This window comes from Filicampus tigris, chromosome 2, assembly GCF_054856515.1.
Source record: "Filicampus tigris isolate MCC_2025a chromosome 2, RoL_Ftig_1.0, whole genome shotgun sequence".
In the NCBI taxonomy this organism is placed as follows: Eukaryota; Metazoa; Chordata; class Actinopteri; order Syngnathiformes; family Syngnathidae; genus Filicampus; species Filicampus tigris.
In genome coordinates, this window is record NC_141218.1 from 30,385,538 (window position 1) to 30,407,742 (window position 22,205).

Below are 22,205 nucleotides of genomic sequence, written 5' to 3' on the forward strand. Positions count from 1 at the left end.
CCTGGATGACTTGCTGTGATTGATGGAACCATGATTTTTTTTTTTTCTCTTTACCAGAAACCCCTGAAGGAGAATGTACGGCTGTTAGTTTGTGACCTCAAGCTGTCGCGCACTTGCATTCTATACGAGCACAATGATCCAAAATATACCAGCAAGTGAACTTCTGAAAGGCTTGAAAAAAAAAAGAGTTTTGGAATGGCCAAGTCAAAGTCTGGACTTGAATCAGATTGAAATGATGTGGCACCTTTGCCTTTTCATGCTTGAAAACTGTTGCAGATTTCAAGCAATTTTGCATGGAGGAGTGTATCAAAATATCTCCACAGAGGTGTGAAAGACTCACTGCCAGTTATAGAAAACAATTTATTGCAGTTGTTGCTGCTGAGGGTGGCCCAACCATTTATTTGGTTTAGGGTCAAGTATTTTTTCACACGGGGTTAGGTAGCTATTAATATATATTGTTTTCCTTAAAGTGACAATGTGTAGAATGTTTTGATTTTTCAATGATCATTCATTTTAAAAAAAACATTATTCATTTCAACAATATGCACAAAAATGTGCTCTATCACATCAACATAATTATTTTTATAAAATAGTAGGTGAAGTGATCTCTAATTATATTACATAGGGCGCGCCTCCCCTACAGGAGGCTTCCATCTTTGAGCTACGGATCTTCGAAGGAAACAAACTTAGTGAACGTAGTTCCTAAGCATCATGACTACTGCATGTTTAACAAATGCAATGCACTTACTTCATGACTTGAGGGAATAATAGAAGTCGTTTGTGATGACATTTTTCTCGCACCTCTGCTGAAGAAACTGTTGTTAGATTTGCAACGTGCGGTCTCTCAGAGGCACCGTAGTGTGTATGCTTCAAAATGCATGCGCTTCCATCTTCCGTATTAGTTGACCACTAGATGGCACTTAATTCTACACATTGTCCTTTTAATAAATAAATTCAGCATTTAGAAACGGAATTTCATATTTACTTAGGTTATCATTGTCTGCTATTTACAGGGAGTGCAGAATCATTAGGCAAGTTGTATTTTCGAGGATAAATTTTATCATTGAACATCAACCATGTTCTTAATGAACCCAAAAGACACATTAATATCAAAGCTGAATATTTTTGGGAGTTGGAGTGGGGCTTTTTTAGTTTTAGCTATTTGAGGAGGATATCTGTGTGTGCAGGTGACTATTATGCATAATTATCAGGCAACTTAACAAAAAACAAAGATGTACCCATTTCAATTATTTCTTTTCACCAGGGAAACCAATATAACAACTCAACATTCGCAAATACGCAAGAACAAATCAGTGACCAATATAGCCGTATTCTTTGTTTTCTATCAATATATATTCTTTGCAAGGACACTCAAAAGCCTGCCATTCATGGATTCCGTCAGTGTTTTGATCCGTTCACGACCAACATTGCGTGCCGCAGCAACCACAGCCTCCCAGACACTGTTGAGAGAGGAGTGCTGTTTTCCCTCCTTGAAAAATCTCACAATTGATGAGGGACTGCAGGTTCTCTATGGGGTTCAGATCAGGTGAAGAAGGAGGCCATGTCATTAGTTTTTCTTCTTTTAGGCCCTTGATTGCTAGCCATGCTGTGAAGTACTTGGATGCGTATGATGGAGCATTGTCCTGCATGAAAATCATGTTTTTCTTGAAGGATGCCGACTTCTTCCTGTCCCCATGAGGATGGAGTTCAGCTTGACTCCATCCTCAACCCGAAAAGGCCCCACAAGCTCATCTTTCGATATACTACACTAGTAAAAAAAAAAAAAAAAAGTAAAAAATTGTTTACATTATTTTTCTCTTTTATGAAGAGTAAGTGGACACACATGCGAAAATTAAAGGTGAGCTCATTTTGAGCCTCAACTATAACACGCTCAGTGCTTTGGCAGAAAGCTCTTTGCCCTTGGCAACACATAGTGAACATTCTGATTGGATGACAATACAACCTTCTAAATGATAGATTAATAAATATATTATATATATATGAATTAATTGCAAATATCACTAGTGATACTTAAAATCGAGTACTTTGGATCGGAATATGAATATTTTGGTATCGATCCGCCCATCCCTAGTTGAAGGCAGTTGGCCGTCCCTGCCGATGAGGCGTCCCTTATTTATTTTTCAGGGAGTTGGCAACCCTAATTATAGCTAACTGTGTTTTTCACTGACACAAATTGATGGAATTGAAGATGAGGGCACCTGCTGCTGACTCTGCTGCTACTCAACATCTACAGCAGCAGCTGATGACCAAAATTACTACAGTCGAAAACGCAGTGATGTATTGATGAGGTTAATGTAACACACCCCTGGGCATATTTACACAAATTATTTTTAATATATTGGAGGAAGTGCCTCTTATGCCTACCTAAAGTGACACAAATACTTAAGTCAAAATTCCAATGTTCTTTTACTTATCATATGCCTGTTTGGACATATGGTTAACGTGATGGCTAGGCTAATATGCACTAGCTAACTTTGCTCATTAACATACATGCAGATCTTTGACTACACCACTGAATTAAACTTTTTTTTTTTTTTTTTTTTTTTTATAAAAAGAATCAAAATTAACCACAAATTACTTGTTGTTTTAAATATGTTTACTTTAATTTCCAATAATTTGGCATAATGTAATGTGGAAAATATTAGGCTACTTTTGGTACTTTTAAGGTCAGCTATTTGAGAGTTTTATTCACATAAAGACTTTTACTTCTACCAAAGTTATTTTCTGTTAGATACATGTAGCTACTTTTACTCAAGTACGTTCAGGTATTTTAAACAAGACTGCAATTACACCCTTGACTGGTCACCAGCCAATTTTCTGAGCATATAGTATAGACAAACAACCACTCACACTCGCACACCAATTCGAAGTCTTGAATTAGACTAACATGCGTGATTTGGGATATGTGGGAATAAGCCAGAGTAACCGGAGAAAAGGAAGAACATGCACACTGGAGCAGGAATGCTGGAAGTGAGATTCAAACCTGAGGACTGTTAGGCCGTTCCAATCCAAGCCAAGTTCAGCAAAAATGTTCTGTTGCTTTAGTGGACTGGAAAGCAATTTGCATTCTCATTGTTGCATCACTGCAAAACTCAAAACCCTCCAACCCTGATTTTTTCCAAGCTCCTCAACTTGTCAACTGGGGAGGACAGATTTAGCCTGGACCGAGTCACCTGATCCCCGGGCCTGCCAATTACAACTGAGCGACGACCCCTGCGTCATGAAGACACGTTGAGCTTTGCACTGCAAACGACAACCTCTGCCATCTACCAGTTTTGTTTGGTAATGAATGAATGGATATGATGCACACATCCTGCTGCTTACCGTCACCGAGGATAAAAAATAATCAAGACTTTTGTCCAACAGGAAGTGTCTCCGATCCCACTTCTAAATTCCTACTGCCAGATTGTGACCTGGTGGAAAGGACGCTCCTCCACTTTATAGGCTAGCTGACTTATGGACACAAACAGTCAGGGGTGTACTGTTTATGTGTGTGTGAGTATGTGTATGGGGGGCTGTAATGAGGTTTGGTGGAATCAAGAGGCTACTGCTTCTATTAGAGGTCGGGGGCAGCTTGGAAGCTTCTGTTAGGGCAAATTCAGAGCGTGGCATCTTAGAGAGGGCCAAACTCATCCGATAGGTCCAAAAGAGGCTCATCGCTGCTGTCAATAGTGCATCAAAGCAATGAGCAGTTTTTTTGTTGCTTCTATTGGCAACAACTTCTTGGCCACTGAAGGGCTACCAGTTTGTTAAAAATTTGTCAAATAACACATTTGCTCAAATTGCATCAAATCATATATTATTATCATCATTATTATTATGTCTCTGTCAGTTTTGTACACCTAGAGGCTGAGATTTTTGCCTTACTTGCAAAACATCTGCAGCTGAGGTCGATTAGACGGAGAGCATTTGTGAATGGCAGTTTTCAGATCTTTCCTCAGATTGGATTCAGGTCTGGACTGTGACTTGGCCATTGTAACACCTGGATAAATTTAGTTTTGAACCATTACATTATAGATTTTGCTTTTAGGATTTTTGTCCCAGTCTCAGGTCTTTTGCGGACTCCAACAGGTTTCCTTCCAAATGGCCCTGTATTTGGCCCCCTCCATCTTCCCATCAATTTTAACCATCTTCCCTGTCCCCGCAGAAGAAAAGCAGCCCAAAACCATGATGCTGCCACCACCCTGTTTGACAGTGCGGATGGTGTGCTGAAGGCTAATATGCAATGTTACTTTTATGCCAAACATACTGTAACATTTCCATGTTTGTTGTGTCTCCCAGATGGCTTGTGGCAAAACTTCAAACGGGACTTTTTATGATTTTGAGAAATGGCTCTTTTTTTTTTTTTTTTTGCCACGCCTCCATAAAGGCCAGATTTGCGCAGTATGTGACTAATAGTTGTGCTATCAACAGATTCCCCCACCTCAGATGTCGATCTTTGCAGTTCATCCAGAGTGATCATGATCATCTTGGCGACATCTCTGATCAGTGCTCTCCTTCTTTGGGTTGAAAGTTCAGAGGGACGTCTGGGTCTTGGCAGGTTTGCAGTGGTCTCACAGTGACTCACAGTCGCTGGGTGCTGGCTGGTTTCTTTGACTGATTCCATCCGGTCGTGAAGGGTGGGCTGCAGGTAAGCAGAGGGTCGATGCTCCACCCTGGATCCCTGAACATGGGTGGTGTTCCCCTGGGGTGGGCTCACAATTCCTGTTTTTGAGTGGAGCTGATTCCCTGATATATACTGTAATTTACAGACATGGTTTGTATTGGTCCCATTATTTTGTATTTGAATATGTTTTAAAATGCATTTTGAAAGGGGTGGGTTCATTTTTCATATCAACACACAAACCTTCTTACAAGAACGAACGAGACATAAGTCAAACACAAGAAGAATGACTATTATGTTGGAAGCCACAAAAAACACTCAAGTCAATTCAATTCAATATTTATTGTTGTCTTCCGCAACTTTGCATCCAAACATATGTTAGCATGCCATTAAACCCAAGAAATCAAACATAGATCCAGTGCAAAAAAGAAACCGAAGTAGCAAATCTTTAGCATTTATACATGGTTTGGAAATAGGAGAAATATAGGTTTTTACATATGTATTCTTTCTACAAAATATTCAATCTCAATTGCCTCTTGGAATTAAGAAACAATGAAAAGCACACAGCTGTTCTGTGTTTATACTGCAAACCCCATCTGTCTGAACAACTGACAGCTAGCTGTTGGCTATGGACTGCCTCCATCTCAGTCATTTCCTCAGTTTGGCGCCCTCTATTGAAACATTTCAGATCATGTAAAAATGCACCTTTATGTACAATTTAAGGTCCTTTTCCCCACTGCCACCGACTACTTGCTCCGTTTTTTGCCCTGCTCATTCTACACACACTCCCATAAATTTGGCAAGAGGAGAAATGATTCTTGAGTATCTGAAATCTAATCACGTTACAATTATAGCCTTAAATTAACTTGATCTAGTGGCTAGTGCTCACTTTCAGATTGTGGCTGTCATTTTATAAATGTGCGACTACGCATTTTACGTGACATTCAAAACTTACTGCAAATGTCGCAAATGCAGGAAAATGAAGGTCCAACAACAAAAATGAACTGCTGTGTTTTTTACTGGTCAAATTCATGCTCTTAGTTTTAATTGATTTTTTCAGTGAAGAAACTAATAATGCATGCATCCATGATCTGAAGTCCAAAAGCTTTCCTGTACTAGTGAAGCACATGCAGCCTGACAACATGTCACCTGACATGACATGACTGCATTCAGCAAGTGATGCAGATGCAGAGTTCTGCAGCAGAGCTGGGGGTGGGTGGAATGGAAAGAAAGAGCAAAGTAAACAACACTTGGGAACAAAGATTGGAGCAATGTGAGTTTGAGGAAGATGAAAGTGAAGTGGAGGAGGGAGCAGAGGGAAAGGGGGGAGGGGAGGGGGTGGTTGTGGGGATGAAACGCACCAGTAGAGAAGAGACGTGTTGACAAAGTGAAAAGACTTGATGGTGGAGACTTGGGAGATGTGAGCGGCAATCAAAGTGTAGGTGGAAGTGCGCCGGAGATCTCTCATTTGACTGAGATGACGCAATGAGGGCACGTTTGCTTTCAATAATCCAGGAATAACAGGCAATTATGGAAAAGTCATTTCAACATTAATTTGAAACACAGGTAAAGGCCCATGTAACTAGAACACTCACAACGCAACGGCTGTCTTACCAGTGTTCTTTTTCCACGACTATATGTTTCAAAGTTAAGTTTGTAACATTGGTTGGTTCAGCCTTGATCAGGCAAGTTACAATATTTGGTCACTTGTACACATGTAGGATACTGGAGCGTGTCACACTTTGGTGAATTAAGTCACAGGTCAAAAAGGAGTACATTTCTGATTGGTCACTTGACAAAACTGTCTATCTGAAAGCAGTCTTCATATTCACCTTTCAAAAAATCTGCATGTGACATTCGGCCAGTCATACAATTAGTTTTACATATACATAAACATCTTCGATTTGTACAACGCAAAGACACAAAGTCTGGACATACTGTTGGAGTGCATTTGTTTAGCTTTACACAATCACTGATTTGTGTACATTTTGAACAAACTATATTGGATTTGGTGGTATGTAATTGTTAAGCCTGCTAAAACAAAAAAAAAAAAACAACAAAAAAACAATTATGTTGACAAAGTACAAAAATGTAAATGTACTTATTCAATAATACCCTAACGACAACTGGTAAATGAACAATGTTGAAATGAAATGATCTTCATGTTCCTTAATACACATTGGTGAAATTCAGCCTTATTTTTATACAAGCAACTTAACAATACAAAAATATTCAATGGTGCAAATCAAATTAGCAGATAAAAAGTAAACAATGAATGAACAAGGAACTACTGACATAACCTCCGTAGCAAAGTGCATATGAGCTCACCAGTGAACACTGTTAAGCGTGAACAAATTTTGTTTGTTTTTTCATTGAGATGCTTTCATATTAAACATTTACCATCGGCCACAACATTTAAGCATCTCCATGTGGCTGTTTGAATAGCTCCAGCAATTCTGACGGCTGACAAGCAATCTGGAATGTGATTAAAGTACGTTATGAGCAACCAAATGTGCAACCTGCTACATTTTTCAACACTCTCTTAGGAAAAAGTGCTCAGATTATTTCCACAGACAAAAAGGGGATAATAAAGTAATTTTCCACCTTTCACTCCGTTACGTGGATGCTGTTTGTAAAAAGCACTGCAGTACAACTTTGGAACGTCTATGCCGGAAGAGAGTAAGTCAGGAAGTGATTGATCCAGACAAGATGACCTTGCATGCGCGAACAAAAACAAAATCCAGTGAATTTGTTGGACTGAACCTTCAGATGTTGACAAAAGCAGCTCCAAAATGATGTCAGTGTGATACTTTGTAACACAATTTCATCGACAGCTCTTCTTTGTCTAATTTCACATCCAGGATGTGACAAACTGTAGACAAGCGTGAAAGTCTGAGATGATGGAGGCCTGCGCAAGCAGCTGATCTTGGCGCCACGCGTCCAGTTTATTACCAGTTGAAAAGAGAGTTGTGACCCAACGTCATGAAGTAAATCTGACTGCTGCCTCCAGACTGCACTGATGCAAAGAACACCTACAACAAGAGACAAGCATGTTCTACATTCAAATTCATCTGCACCACAACATAATGGATTCATTTCTGTATTTCATTATTATTATTATTTTTTTAATGACACAAGTCATTTTTCATTAGAATCAAAACAATCAAAACGTTGCCAAGAACAAGTTTTCTCGTTTTTAACGTTTAATCATTAGGAAGGGGTAGCAAAGGGTCTGAAATTATTTTGCTATCAAAAGACATTCCTACATGTTTTAGTTGCTTTATAGAATGAAACCACTGTTCAGAAGTTAGACTGGTCACAAAAGCAAAAATATTATCCTTAAAGCGGAAGTCAACGCAAATATATTTTTTTCAAGAATATGTTCCCAGCAGGCCCACTAGTTGAAACACGGCATTCTGATTAATTTTGCCTTTGGGGAATACGAGTTAAGCAGAAAAATGCACTCCTTTTTAGCCATCTCTGGGGGCGGCCATTTTGTCTTCTATCGACAGAAAATGACATCAAAACTGCTCACGATGACCAATCACGGCTGACCTGTTTTCTGAATCTGAGCCGTGATTGGTCATTGTGAGCAGTTGTGATGTCATTTTCAGTCGACAGAAGACAAAATGGCCGCCCCCAGAGATGGCTAAAAAGGAGTGCATTTTTCTGCTTAACTCGTATTTCACAGACGCAAAATTAATCAGAAAGCGTGTTTCAACTAGTGGGCCTGCTGGGAACATATTCTTGAAAAAAATATGTTTGGGTTGACTTCCGCTTTAAAGTCACTGTTCTGTTCTGTTCTGCTTGATTACACAAAAAGCAAATTTTGTCCAGATTTGGGCAAAGCGGCTGCATTTTACTCCAGTTCTACAGCTGACTAGAATGGAAAAAGCTCAAATATTTCTTTTCCTTACTGGTGAAAGAAGAGAGTCTATTCTTTCATTTGACAGGGTCAATGTATAAATAATAGTCGAACACAAAATTCTGTGGGTCTTGAAAAAATCAGTCAAAATGCTCTGAAATGGCACTCAACGGCGTTGCGATTAGGAAAAAAATGTCTGCCATATAATGAGTTCAGAAAATATAAAATGTGTATGAATAATAATAATAATAATAATAACAATAATAATAACAACAACAATATTAATAATAATAGATATTTGATGTTATAATTGTTACCAAGTACTTGACTTAAAAAGTTTTTGGGAGGAGGTTGGTGGAATGTATAGTGATAGCATACCTTGTCATTCCTTTCACACAAGAACTTGAGTTTTTGGGCCCTTTTGTGCATGAAAACCCCCTCCAGATTTCCTGTGTTGGCAGACCTGAGCTCAATGGCCTTCTCTCCCCAACCCATCACCTGATTGGACTGGAGGTAAGCTGCACAGGCATGGAGGAGGCAGTCAATGTACTGTACTGTATACACGTTGCAGGAAAGCGAACATTGTGTGCGTGGAGTTGCATTCGCCTTATGTAATTATACGTTAGCGTGAACACTGTGAATAAATAAGGCCGTTGAAAGCTACAGTTGATCTTTTCAAGTTTAATAATAACCCGTCAGAAACACTATTTGGAATTCAACATTTTTTGGTGTTTGGAATTTTCTGGAAATACACAGATACTGTCACAGTTTGCAACATTTCTTCAAGCAGAACCAGCCGCAACAATGGGTGGCAAGAAAGATGTTACGTGAAATAAGCAGACTCAAAATTCAAAACAGAAAGATTCAACAATCTGCATGACCATTTGCAAATGTAGTGTTTTGTTGTTTTTACATGTTTACAGTGGTTAACTCCTTAAACTTCAGTTGAAATGTTAAAATGGAACAACACCTCTCAACTCTATACGCCACTGCAAATTCACACACAGACACCTTCTATAAAGCGTTATGTTACTTGAGTTAAGTTATAAACTTCTGTGTTGAACTGCATGTGAAGCAAAAAAAAAAAAAAAAATCTCCCCCAAAAAACAAAAAAAACTCACCGACAGATGCAGGCATCTCTCCCCATTGCAACACCGTATCCTTGGTGATGCGGCCAAAGGTGTCAATGTAGACGCCTTCGTCTTCGTAGCAAACAAGAACTTCTGTTCCGGCACTGTTTGGCAAAATAATGATGGCGTGCGGATGGATGGAACCATGGATCTGTGAAACACACACAGATACGCGCATTAGGAACTCTAATATAGTTTGTATAGAAAGCTAAATAAAAAGACAAAATATCATTTTTACAATATGAAATGTTCCTGATTGAAATTTCTCAAAGAAAATATTTATAGGCATGACATAGAAGGACAATATTCACATCTGTATATATATTTTTTAAATTATTATTATATTGCCATAGACCTCTGTTACCCGCATTCAGTTGATTCGCATTGCTTGGTGCTGGAATATACAGCACATTAATATTTGTCATTACTATTTATCCATGTACACTTCTGTTACAGTCAAACTGGGATAAACAAAAGCTTATTAGTCTCTCACGTGATTAATTGTAATTTTGGCATTAATATCAACACAACATCATCATGAAATCATGGTCAATCATTAATTAAGGATGGTGTCTGTTGCCAGCGTTAGCGTCGACTCTAGTGGCTAGCAAATAGCCGCTAAGCGAGTGCACCATAACATAGACTGGCAAAAGCCGACTGACTATGTTTCAAGGCAGTTTAATAGACAAATACACCTGACACAGTTCCTACTGATCAAATGAGAGGTTTCAAGCTGGCAAAATTGCTACTGTGGTTTTGACGTCACTTTGTCTCATGGCCCAAAATCTTCTAGCGAAGAAAACAATTTGCTGCTATATACAGTTAAAGTTAAATTAAAAGTTGATTATCTAAACAAAAAAAAAGAAGTTGGTCATTCATTATGAAGAATAAATATTTTCCCAATCAATTGATGTTCATTTTCATTAGGGTATCCAAATACCAAATTGATTGAGAGTATCAGGACAATCATTAACAGTAACATTGCCTGAGAAAGAAATACTAGAGGAAGCGTAAAAGATAAATTACTTCAGTGTATACTACAGTTATTGAGGAATCACAGTATAAAAAAAGCTACAAAAAACCTGGTCTGAATCAACTACAAAAACAAACAAACAAAAAACCCTAAAATATAAAAATACATCATTAGACTAGACTATAATAAAAGGGAGCCAATAAATTATTTAAGTTTAGCAAGGTCTTAGTGGAACAACATCACTCAAAAGGAGCCAGCAAAATGCACACTTAACCAGGCAAGTGAGGACAGTCTATACATCACCAGAGTGTGAGCCACCACAATTCTCAGCATCAGCACCGGCATCCACAGACGCAACGCAATCTTAATCCTCTGCCTTGGAATCAGCATTGTTACATCGCTCACGCAGACCGGAACAGATGATTCACACAAAGTGAGTGTGTGTGTGTGTGTGTGTGTGTGTGTGTGTGTGTGTGTGTGTGTATTAATGTATTCTACTTTGCGTGGGGGAGCGATGCATTATGTGTTTGTGTGTGTCCCACTGCTTGTGGAGGCGTGAAGTGTTCTCAAGAGTCCCCAAAGTCAGTGAAGTGCAGTATGTCTAAATATATGTGTGTGTGTGTGTGTGTGTGAGAGAGAGAGTGTGAGAGTGAGAGAGCGAGAGAGAGAGAGCGAGAGCGAGAGCGAGAGCGAGAGCGAGAAAGAGTTTAAGAGGAAAAAAGGTAAAAAGGTGAGAATGAACTGGGTAAGGTGGAAGGTTAAGACACACGTGTGGCAGACAGCTGAATGAAAACTGGCTTCATATACTAGAGGCACACGCACACGCACGCATACACACACAAGTAAAGGAGGACAGGAAGAGTGTATTTTTAGAGCATATTTCTCCCTCCAATTGTCCGACTGTACCGCTCTCACCCTAGCACCCACTTTATTACTGAAAGTAGCACATGGTTGAGCATTGTGTATGTGTGTATTAGAGAGTGAGACAGGGATGGAGAGCGAGTGAGAGAGAGAGAAAAAGAGAGGGAAGAGAGCCAGACAGACACACACGCACACGCCAACACACTAAAATATGGCCAAACGTTTACAAGTTTATCATATTCCATAGCATGAGAAAGTACTTCTGAAAAAACATACCATGCAAATTTTAGCTGAGCAATATTTGGTTGACGCGAAATGTATTGTAATGATGCAAAAAGGATTACAAGGTGTGTAAGAGTGTGAGCCACGAGAAGTCTAAATAAAGTGGCAATTATTTCTCTAAGCGGGGCTGGGCAATTCAGTTAGCAAAAGGGCCACATGAGAAACTGGAACACTTTCCGAGGGCCAAGCCAACTTGCTAAAACCTCAACTCCGTTCATATTATTTTAAAAGGATTTAAGCGTATTGTCTTGTTTCAAAAATTTGCTAATGCATTTATAGAAAAATCATTGTTTTGTTTCAATAAACAGCTACGTGTGTAGTATATGTAGAGTAGTAATATGGTATATATTGTTAAGATTAGGTAATAAGAATTACAAACAAAATCATTAAAATTACATCCTTAAAAGTGATAACATTAATTTTGTGCCAACAACTCATATTAGCCGTTCCTAGTCAGGACTCCCACACAGATCCTTTTATTTTCTCTTCAAAATAAAAACACTGCATATTTTATGTTTTACTTACTACGGTGAGAGAATGTCGCTGGGCCGGATGTGGCCAAGGTCTAATCGAAGTGCAACAGCAAGTAGACAATCCTTTAGCACATGGAAATGTAAAACCATGACGTTTTGATTAAGCCTAACCTCAAACAGGTCTACACTTCTGGTTTCGACGCTTTGTGTTATGCGGCACATTTTATCATTTAAGGCCAAAGCAAATTAAGACCGTGATAGAACGAGAGTAGTGGATAATGCTACATGAAATAATTTTTTTCATAATCCAATCCAGGCGCAGTGACTAGGGAAAACATTTCTCTCCAAAATAATGTGACTTGTAATGTGCACAATTGAAGAAAATAAAAAAATATGTTAAACCTAACCCGAAGTGGAAGAGAGAAATCTGTGCTTCTCTGCTTGGGGTGCTGCACCTGTGACCTGATCACAGATAAGCGGAAGGAGATGGAGTGATTGATAGTCCCCTTACACATCTGAAGAAAATTAGGACACCCTCTTTTTCATCACTGACGCGACCATCGTCACTCAGCCTAGACAACCCGTGATGGAACGACAAGCTCGATTATGTTTGACCATTCCATGGCTTATGCAATTCTCCATCAGAGCACAGTCATTTGCATGTAAAACAATAAGTCTAAATGCAATCCATTGCTAATATTGGACAACAGCACTTGTATTTCATAAATTGTCTCATTGGCTCGATGCTAACTGATTAGGATGCTCTTCTGATAGAGATCTACGATTTGTGATCTGATGAGGCACAAAGCACACACTTCATGCCCTTGCTCTCTGCTTTTGTCTTTCGTCTCGACTTTAGTTATATTTGACTGGCTCCGTGGTATGAAGAGACAGAGCTCCAGCATGATTCAGAGAACTTTTTTTTATAGTCCTAATATGAGTAACAAGAAACACAATTGTGTGCTTTATGAATGTTGAGTCGCACTCTCTCTGATGTTGGTGCCTTGGAATCAGCTCAGTCCTTGCATTGTGACCTGCCATGTTGAACGACATCTTTTCGATTTGTGAAATTTGTGTTGTGACCGTACAGTGTTATTCCCACCATAAATCACCGTGTCAAACTGGGCACAAAAACACATCACTCATGACAAACCAGATCCATGTCATGCAAAATATTTGCCCAAATTTCAAGGTTAAAACATGGCTACAGTCTTTGACGTCCAATTGTCAGGTGTACCTGCCCTGACTGCCAACAGTAAAGAGAAATGAGCACCGACTGTCACTGTTGACCGCGAGTGGGACGAAAGTGGCGATCCAGTCAAAGACTGAGGGCAGTGAGGTGATACATATGTCCGTGCAGATGATGCATGATGATTGGATCGAATCTTGAGCAAATATTTTTAATTATCGACAGCATGGCAGCATGTGTTGGTTACCGATAATAGCCTCTTTAATAAAAGATCCTAATATTATGAGCACGGAGCTGCCAACCTATAGAAATTCACTTGCATAACAATTTATCCAAATTTTGTCGGGAACATTACCGCGGGTCAGTTGAAGCAGTATCTTATGCACTAGGATAAAAGAATAATGCATTCTTTTCAATGTGTTCAACGTGCAGGGATGAATGGACATGAGGTTATGGTGATAGTTTTGAGTAGTTGAATATGTTTTGAAATCAATTAATAATTGTTATATTAATCATGATTCAATCTCAATCAAAAATAATTGGGATTATTATTGTTTCCATAATTGTCCAGCCCTAGTGACGAGTGCACCTGACAATTTGTTGGCTGAAAGTCGACAAACGTTGCGCCTGCTGGAACAAAGTCTAAAGTCTAGGTCGCTTTCATGTGACATCACTTCCGCTTTGTATTTTTTTCCGTTCACCATCTGGAGTGGATATCATTTGACTGTTTACATTTGCCCCATGACACGCTTCTCGGTTGCTCAAAATGACGCACCCTTGCTGCATCATCGGGTGTTATAACAATGGCAAGAGAGAAAAAGACGGATGTTTCTTTCGGACTCTGAAGACAATTATGCACCAGGGCCTGGAGACAGAAGAAATGTCTAAAACATGGCAAGCGAAGTGGCTGAGCAACATCTCTCGTGCAGACTTCCATGGCCAATCCATGGAGCTTTGCTCTGAGCTATTGGTGCCGGTAGTGTAATGATTTTGGTGAATTTGATTGGGGCAAATGCAAACAGATTCTGTGCTCTGTGGTCGAGTCAACAGTGTACATCTAACCCTCTGAATCAATGTAGAAATCATTCATAGAACACATTATTATTATTATCATCTATATTATATGTTTAAAATCACCCCTCTGGCTGCGGAACAGTTCGGTGTGTGTGTAAGGGGGAAGGGAGGTTGGATCTCTGTGGTCTCCTTGGCCAACTTTACATCATCCACCCGTGGAGGTCTGCTTGCAGTCCCTTATAAACATACTTTTGTGCAGGAGCCACTTTGAATGGAGGTGAGTCAAGTACACATCCACAACGGCGCATACATTGTGGCTCTTACACATTTTATGACATTTTTTAATTTTTCCTTTATATAATTATCATTATTATTATTATTATTATTGTGTGCTGCTGAACAAATGGAATTTCCCCACTGTGGGACTAATAAAGACTGATTTTAGTGGACAAATTTTGTATTTTAATGTGTCATCCTGCAAAACTATGGTGATGTCGTGCAATCGTTTCAACAAACTATGGAACTATGATTTTTTTATGGAAGGAGAGGACACTTACATGTGTGGGCAGGTAGAGGTCATATGGTGAGCCAGAATCTACATCGATTGCATGGAAACCAGACGAGGAACCATAGATGACCTTTAACCTTTGGCCTTCCTCCACTGTCAGATCAACAGAGAGTGGCTTTTGTGGTAAAGACCTGAAAGACTGAAGAGATGAGAAAATGTAATGATTATGACTCACAGGAATAGGTACAATAAGTCCTACAAAACGCAGAATATTCCTGGTCTTTTCTGAGCAAGGAAATAAAAGTAGCTCAAGCCACGGTGGATGCAAAGAAATGGGACACGGCTCGAATGAGATTCTCCTGGGAGTGGGGGTCTCATAGCCTGAATGGATCATGTCTGTCAATGAGGGAGAGTTTGGTTGTGGACTGACCTCAATACATGTTTAGTCCACCTATATTCAAGTTTTGTATTTGTGAAGAAGTATTGTTATGCTATTACAGAGATGATGGCCAAGCATAGAGTACGTCGCAAGGGAATAGCGATGACATTTTACCATTCTAGAAAAAATAGCCATCCATTTAGGTAGCCACGGAGATGGCGTCTATCCCAGCTGCCACAGGAGTCAAGGACAAGGGATTTCACTGACTGACAAAAACACGGCCAGCCTGTCTTGTGTATGTAATCCGGGATCGCAATTTTGTTTTGTTAACTAACTGTTAACATTAGTACCTTATACATTTGCATGCAAAGTATGTCCATGTGTGGGACATCTTTAGACCGTAAAAATCTCTACCAGCGTATACATTTAAACGACACGTTGCGTTATTTCGCGATAATTTTTTTATAAAAACTGAAAACATCTTACGTTGAAACTCAAACGTTCTGCAATAAAACACAATAGTATAGCATTATTACTGAATCTTAAATATTCTACTGATGTCCCCTGGCTTGCTCTATCGTTCCAGTTGGCACGATACACGTTGGGGGGGGTGTTTAGGTGCAGTGTAACGACGTAAGCGCTTTAAAAGGACGAGGACGGACGGGGTCGGAGGACAATTATTTTTATGAATAAGGATGGAGGGACGAGGATGGAAGGGTACCCAAGTCGCGGACGGAGGACGGAACAGCAAAAAAGGGTAAAGTGCCTAGCTCTGCTTAAATCATTACCAACCTTAAAGGCCATGAACTTATGGTAGGGTTTGGGCGCCCAGGCGTAAACCTCCACTCCATTCTTCAAAGCAATTACGAGGAACTTGATCTTCTCGTAACGCACTGTACAAAGAGACACAAATGCCTTGAAACTGAATGCACAAATAAAGTAAAACAGCAAACTACAGCTTCCCCTCAGCCTTGGCTTGCACTCTCAAGAAGAGTCACATATGTTAATTTACTTACCCACTTTATAGTGGACACAACCTTCCAGATCGCCAACAGATGTCCAACCCTGTCTTTTCTCCACTTCTGGGTCATTCCGGAGGATTTTATTTCTCAGCCAGGAAAGATAGTAAAGGCGGAGCTTGTTCTTTTTACCTTGAAACACAGACAAAATCAACCCTTCTTTTACACAAATTAACTACTCATAACAGGACTGGTTTACAGAAAACGTCTCCAAAGTTAACTTCTTCTTCACCCTGAACTAGACCATTAATGGTATCATGAAAGTGGATAATGCAGTTATGGTAATTTCCCAAATTTTAAATATACAACTGACAAATCTTCAGTGTGTGTACCTGATATAGTAATGAGCACATTGAGTCCTTCCAGCACATCCATCTGCTGAAACCTTCTTCTGCTAATGAGTGAGTAGACCTTCCCCTGACCACTCCGGTCTAGCAGCCAAAGACCATTTTCTGTCCCCACTAACAGATTCACTCCTGCAGAGCAAACCCAATCAAAACACACAACTCATATCATTCTACACAAGAAAATGTACATCTATATCATGTACTGTATATGAGCCAATATCACCGCAAGGGCACGTTGAGATTTCCCCATTTCACCCCCAAAACTTCAATACAAATTTTAATGCATTTTATTGAGTGGATGTTGCGCTGTTTCGCCGTAATTGACTTAGTTAATCCGCACTATTTGATTTCTATGAACGTTTCCACTCATTTTTACTACATGCCCGATAAATGGGCCAAAATGTGGAGCAGGAGTTTGTTAGCAACAAAAAAATATTCAAGAATATATATATATTTTCTAAATCTGCATATTTACTGGTCGCAAATGCGCACATCGATGAAAAATAACAGTCTCAAATTTTAGGGGCAAAATTCCGCCATTTAGGGGTAATCCCAAACCCTGTTTTATAACAATTGAGATTTGATTATGACAGGGTAGATGTGTTAGGCTTGACAACATCAAGCTTCACACATATTATGATGAAAGATAACAAAATATTGACTTTCAGCCTCTATCTAAAAAAGACAAAGGGCTCTATTTCTGTGCCAGTAGAAGACTGGCGTGAGATGTGGTCTAATTCTGCGCAGAGGTGCGCCAGTCCAGGTTTTGGTCTTTTCGCAGACCCACGCAGCTTGGCAAAGTTAAAAACGTCTGTTTTGCCCCGTTGTGGGTGTGAACACAGCAAACGCCGACTTCATTCGCCGGCAATCGAAGCGGTTACATACTGTATCACAGTTTAATATGATTTTGAGCAAAAAGAAAATGACCCACCCCACAGTCCAGCACAGAGCACTTCGGTGGTGAATTTCTTCTTGTATTTGCGGATCTCAGGACTGTCACTCTGTGGTCGAATATTGGTTGGGTTCACATTCACTACAGAGCCCTTCCTGTGGTTCTCTCTCTTGATTGGCTCACCCTTACTGCATACTGAAAACATTTTGTTTTATAACACTCAACCTCCTGCTTTTATAATTGAAAGTTATTTACACAAAGCTTGTATATTTGTTTGGAAGTATACTCACTTGGACTCTGTGGTGGCGAAGATATAGGGATCAATCTTGGGTCGATGAAGGAGAAGAAAGAGGAAGAGGAAGATGAAGTGTTTTTACTAGCTGGACTGCTGAAAGCCTGAGAAAAAACAAAATAAGAGGAAAATTGTGGCCATTTAAAGCTGCATTGCATGAGCCTCTGGTTTTATAAACACTAATAATACACACAATAACGAACCATACTCTTGTTCAGCGCAAGCGCAATACAAAGCTATTGTAGTTAGGGTTGCACGGTATACCGGTACCAGTATAGTAGCACAATACTCGAGTTTTTAAAACGGTACTATACCAGCATTTAAAAAAAAATGGTTATTGAATGTGATTGAATTGGTGAATTGGAGCCTGTCTCTTTAAGCATTATTATCTCGTATTATTTTACACAAGAGCTTTATTTTTGAGAAGTTCAAGACAATACAATAATGCAGCTGTCACTGAAAACATGCTACTGAACACCAATTGATTGGCTAACCTTGTCTTGCTTTAGAAAGAAAATATATATGACAAACACAACGCTGCATTTTATGGGCAAACAACGAAAGGCTATCTAATCTCAGCAGTCTATGTAAACATATGATGCATATGTGTGTACAGTGTTTATGTAAAGGCTGCTGCTGCGTATGCTATACGCTAAATATTAGCTGTATAATCGCCGGCATTATCCGGCAACAACGAAACACCATGTCCAATTTTCCCATTAATTTACACCTGGAACTACCGTAATTAATTACTGTAATATTCACTATTTATTGTTGTACGCTTTTGCAAGAGGTCAACCATAATTACTCATTCAGCATCCCAAAGACAGACGCTGTGGCTTTGCCACTGGACGGAATCGTCTTCAACATTTTAGGTGGTGGCCAACAATTTTTATGAAAGCAATTAAAAATTCAAATTTCCATATGCCTTATAAACATTACTACTTTACATTGGACCAAGAAGACACAATTCATTTTGATTAAAATGTATTTGCACAACACAATGGATTGTACAATATATTTATGGCAAAAATGAAGAAAGAAAGAGATTGAAGACACATATTGGTGTCAATGAAAAAATAAAAATAAAAATGTTATGTTACTTCTCACAATAGATGCACTCACATGTAGCTCCTGGTGTGTGGGGGATCGCGGCGCTGTGGGTGATTGTGTATAACTCTGTTCTCGGGTTCGCTGCTGCTGGCTTCGTGCATTGTGAGAAGCACTTGAAGATATTTTCTGCAGAAGGTCTGGCAGCATGTAGGTATCATCTGATGTCCTCTGAGAAACCTGTGTGGAGCAAATATTAACACTATAAAGTATAATATAATCTAACATGTCACATCTGAAGCAGATGAACTAGAGATAATATATGATGTGCGTGTGTGTGGGCGTGTGTGTAAAGACCTGGTTAAGATTGTGATGAGGCTGCAGCACAATGCCATCTGGTATTTGTTTAAAGTATTTCTCTCCCTTTCCATTGTGGAGGCCACAACTAGAAAGACAGAAAGACGTGAAGCAATTAGAAAACACCTAAATAATGGATTAATACGTTTTCAAGATGAAAAGCAATGAATAATGGGCATGTCAAAGTGAGAACTCACATATCCAGAAAAGGACCCGCAACTTCTTGATTGCAAACATGTATCAAATGCAAAGACTTGCACTGTTATACTGCACGACTCAATAGCTAACACTGCCATTACTTAGTTCGAGTTAGTACAATCACATTTTGATGTGACCAAAATGGGGCGTGGGGTGGTTTGGGTGGGTGTTATAACAAATTTTAAAAAATGGCTGGACTAAGCATGGCCGGAAATTGATTTTAGTCCGGCCCACTAATCGGCCCTCATGCGTGTGACGTGCTCGCGAGGCGGCCAAAAATCATCTCAGCCTACTTGGTGAAAGGCTTCTTTTTAGGCTTCTTTCTACTCCTGCGTTGGCGCGAACGACAACTGCTGTTATAGGGATTGTGGTATTGGAATAGTAAATTAGCCAGCTAATGATCTTTAAAAAGCCTCTGCCGTTAGCGTCAATCACGACCGGAAGGGTATCCAAGTCAAGGGTGGAGGGTCGCGGCCCAGCTCTGATAATAACAATAATAATAATAATAATAATATTAATAGTAATATATATAGTAATATTTATTAATTAAGGGTTAGGTTCAAGGTGGATTTTTTTTTTCTGGAATGTCCTATATATAAATAACGCATGGTAAAATCCGTATTGTACAAGCTTTTATAGGTCAAACTTAAAAAACAAAACAAAAAAAGAGAAAATCTCAAAAACCAAATGTGCTGGAAAAAAAGTGGTACCTCTACTTACGAACGGACCTTCACACGAAATTTTCAAGTTACGAAGCGCCTCAACAGGAAAATATTGCCTCTTGTTACTAAAGACATTTCAGGGTACGAAAGGTAAAAATACAGTATGGGCTGCTACTCGCAGCTCCAGAGTTTACTGAACGCAAAATACTCATAGCTGCTCTACCATTGGCTATTACCTAGCATCTTCCTGGCATCCCATTGGCTAAGCAGGACCTCGACCGTATGTCTCTATGCGTGTAGATAGACAGGTAGATATATATATATGTGATAGATATGTCTATACAGCGTCCTCGTCATTCGCCCCTCGGGCCCTGAGGTGTTCTGATAGTTTTACGTGAATTACAGTATTCGCTCTGGAGCCCAAGAAAGTGATGGGGAAATGAGGAAAGGAAAAAAAGAGGAAAATTGTTTTTTTGTCCATACAAACAAAGCAAGAGATAATAGAAAAGTATGAAAAAGAGAATGCGTTTGTTTGATCTCGCCAAAGAATATGACCGTAATGTATCGGCAGTCGTCACGTTATTAAATAAGTTCTTTACAAAGCGCCGGGCAAAAAACACTTCTGAGAGAGAACATGAACCAAAGAGGGCAAAAAGCGATGAGGACAACAATTAAAAGGTTAATGACCATCACTTTTATTCTTTACTCTATTCTTTGTTTTTTACATTATGCACAATTCTCATTTATTGTGCAATAATCTAATCTAATTGTAACATTTATTTGTTACATGTTTTGATACATTTTTATGTTTTATAAAACATTTGTCTAAATTTTGGGGGGCCTGGAACGGATTAGGGCATTTACATGGAAAACAGGCTTACACAATTTTCTAGTTAAATAATTTCTTCCAGAACCAATTAATTCGTAAGTAGAGGTACCACTGTAAATATCTTAATTAATTAATTAATTAACTTACTTATTTATTAGATTGGTGTCAAAAATATGTTTAGGGACACACAAAGCCATCTCTGATTAAAATTTGACACTGACCAATGTTACAATTACTATAATTATCCTTATTATTCTCATTATTTGTATGTAATAGCATTCGTTAAATACAAAATTTAAATTAATTTCATTTCAGTCATCATGTATGTGTTTCGAAATGACCAATGAAGACAAGTTTTACTCCGTCATTAATTTAGTATGGTAATGAACACTGGATGGCCATCAAAATCTAGGCTACTGTATCTTCAAGGCCCTTTGTAAGGGCATCAAAAAAGAACCATTAGCCCATATTTTGTTATACTACGATTCATTTTAGATGGTGACTGAATTGTTTTTGGCCTGGGTTAGCTTTTGTCAGCAATACATTTTCATAACTTGTATTAATTAAGACAGTGTTTTTCAAACTCTGTGACACGGCACACTATATTGTCAGGTGTGCCGTGGCAGTCTTTACTACATTGTAGTACTCTTCCATACCAGCAGGTAGCAGCAGCAGCAGGTAAATAACTGTCTTTGTTTAGAGACAAGGGAATTATTGACTCACGTTTATCCAAACAGGCCCATGTTTCACACTAAGTATCATTATAAAATATTATAAAATACTTATTTCTTTTTCTTAAAATCTAATTCCTATTCAAGACATTATAATATAATGTCATTCTTCAATGTTAAAAAATGCTTATATAAACAATATAGGACTTATGTTGCTAAAATAAGCTTTTTTTTTCCTCCACAATTTCAGCTGCTGGTGTGCCGCGGAATTTTTTCAATGAAATAAATGTGCCTTGACTCAAAAAAGTTTGAAAAACACTGAGCTAAGATACAACTGTGATCACAGTTTCTCAATAATTTTCCCCATTATAAATGCTGGTTAATCCATTTATTTCACAGTAGTTAAAAAACATCCTCTTTGTAGTTATAAATTACAGATAGAGATGTATAATAGCTCACCTGGTCCTCTCTTCTTCATCACTACTCCCAAACTCGTCACTGGAGGAGGAATATTCAGTGGCCTTGTTGAATGGGCTCAGAACAGTCTTGACACCCTGCAAACAGATGAGATAAAATGCAGTATGCCAGCA

General features: G+C 39.0%; 1 protein-coding gene across 6 annotated transcripts in view; it reads right to left on the reverse strand.

Moving 5' to 3' along the window:
* Window positions 1–4,947: 4,947 nt before the first annotated feature.
* The window catches only part of LOC147152017 (traf2 and NCK-interacting protein kinase), an 80,562-nt gene continuing 63,304 nt past the window's right edge, over window positions 4,948–22,205 (reverse strand). For all 6 annotated transcript variants that reach the window (XM_086023436.1, XM_086023434.1, XM_086023433.1 and 3 more), the window contains 12 exons: window positions 22,075–22,169; window positions 19,256–19,343; window positions 18,974–19,138; window positions 17,847–17,952; window positions 17,596–17,751; window positions 16,650–16,793; window positions 16,315–16,449; window positions 16,091–16,191; window positions 14,969–15,118; window positions 9,611–9,770; window positions 8,868–9,007; window positions 4,948–7,656 (listed from right to left, as the gene is read on the reverse strand). In XM_086023436.1, coding sequence (XP_085879562.1) covers window positions 7,573–7,656; window positions 8,868–9,007; window positions 9,611–9,770; window positions 14,969–15,118; window positions 16,091–16,191; window positions 16,315–16,449; window positions 16,650–16,793; window positions 17,596–17,751; window positions 17,847–17,952; window positions 18,974–19,138; window positions 19,256–19,343; window positions 22,075–22,169 — 1,524 coding nt within the window. In that variant the 3' untranslated portion in view covers window positions 4,948–7,572. The remainder of the gene's footprint in view (window positions 7,657–8,867; window positions 9,008–9,610; window positions 9,771–14,968; window positions 15,119–16,090; window positions 16,192–16,314; window positions 16,450–16,649; window positions 16,794–17,595; window positions 17,752–17,846; window positions 17,953–18,973; window positions 19,139–19,255; window positions 19,344–22,074; window positions 22,170–22,205) is intronic.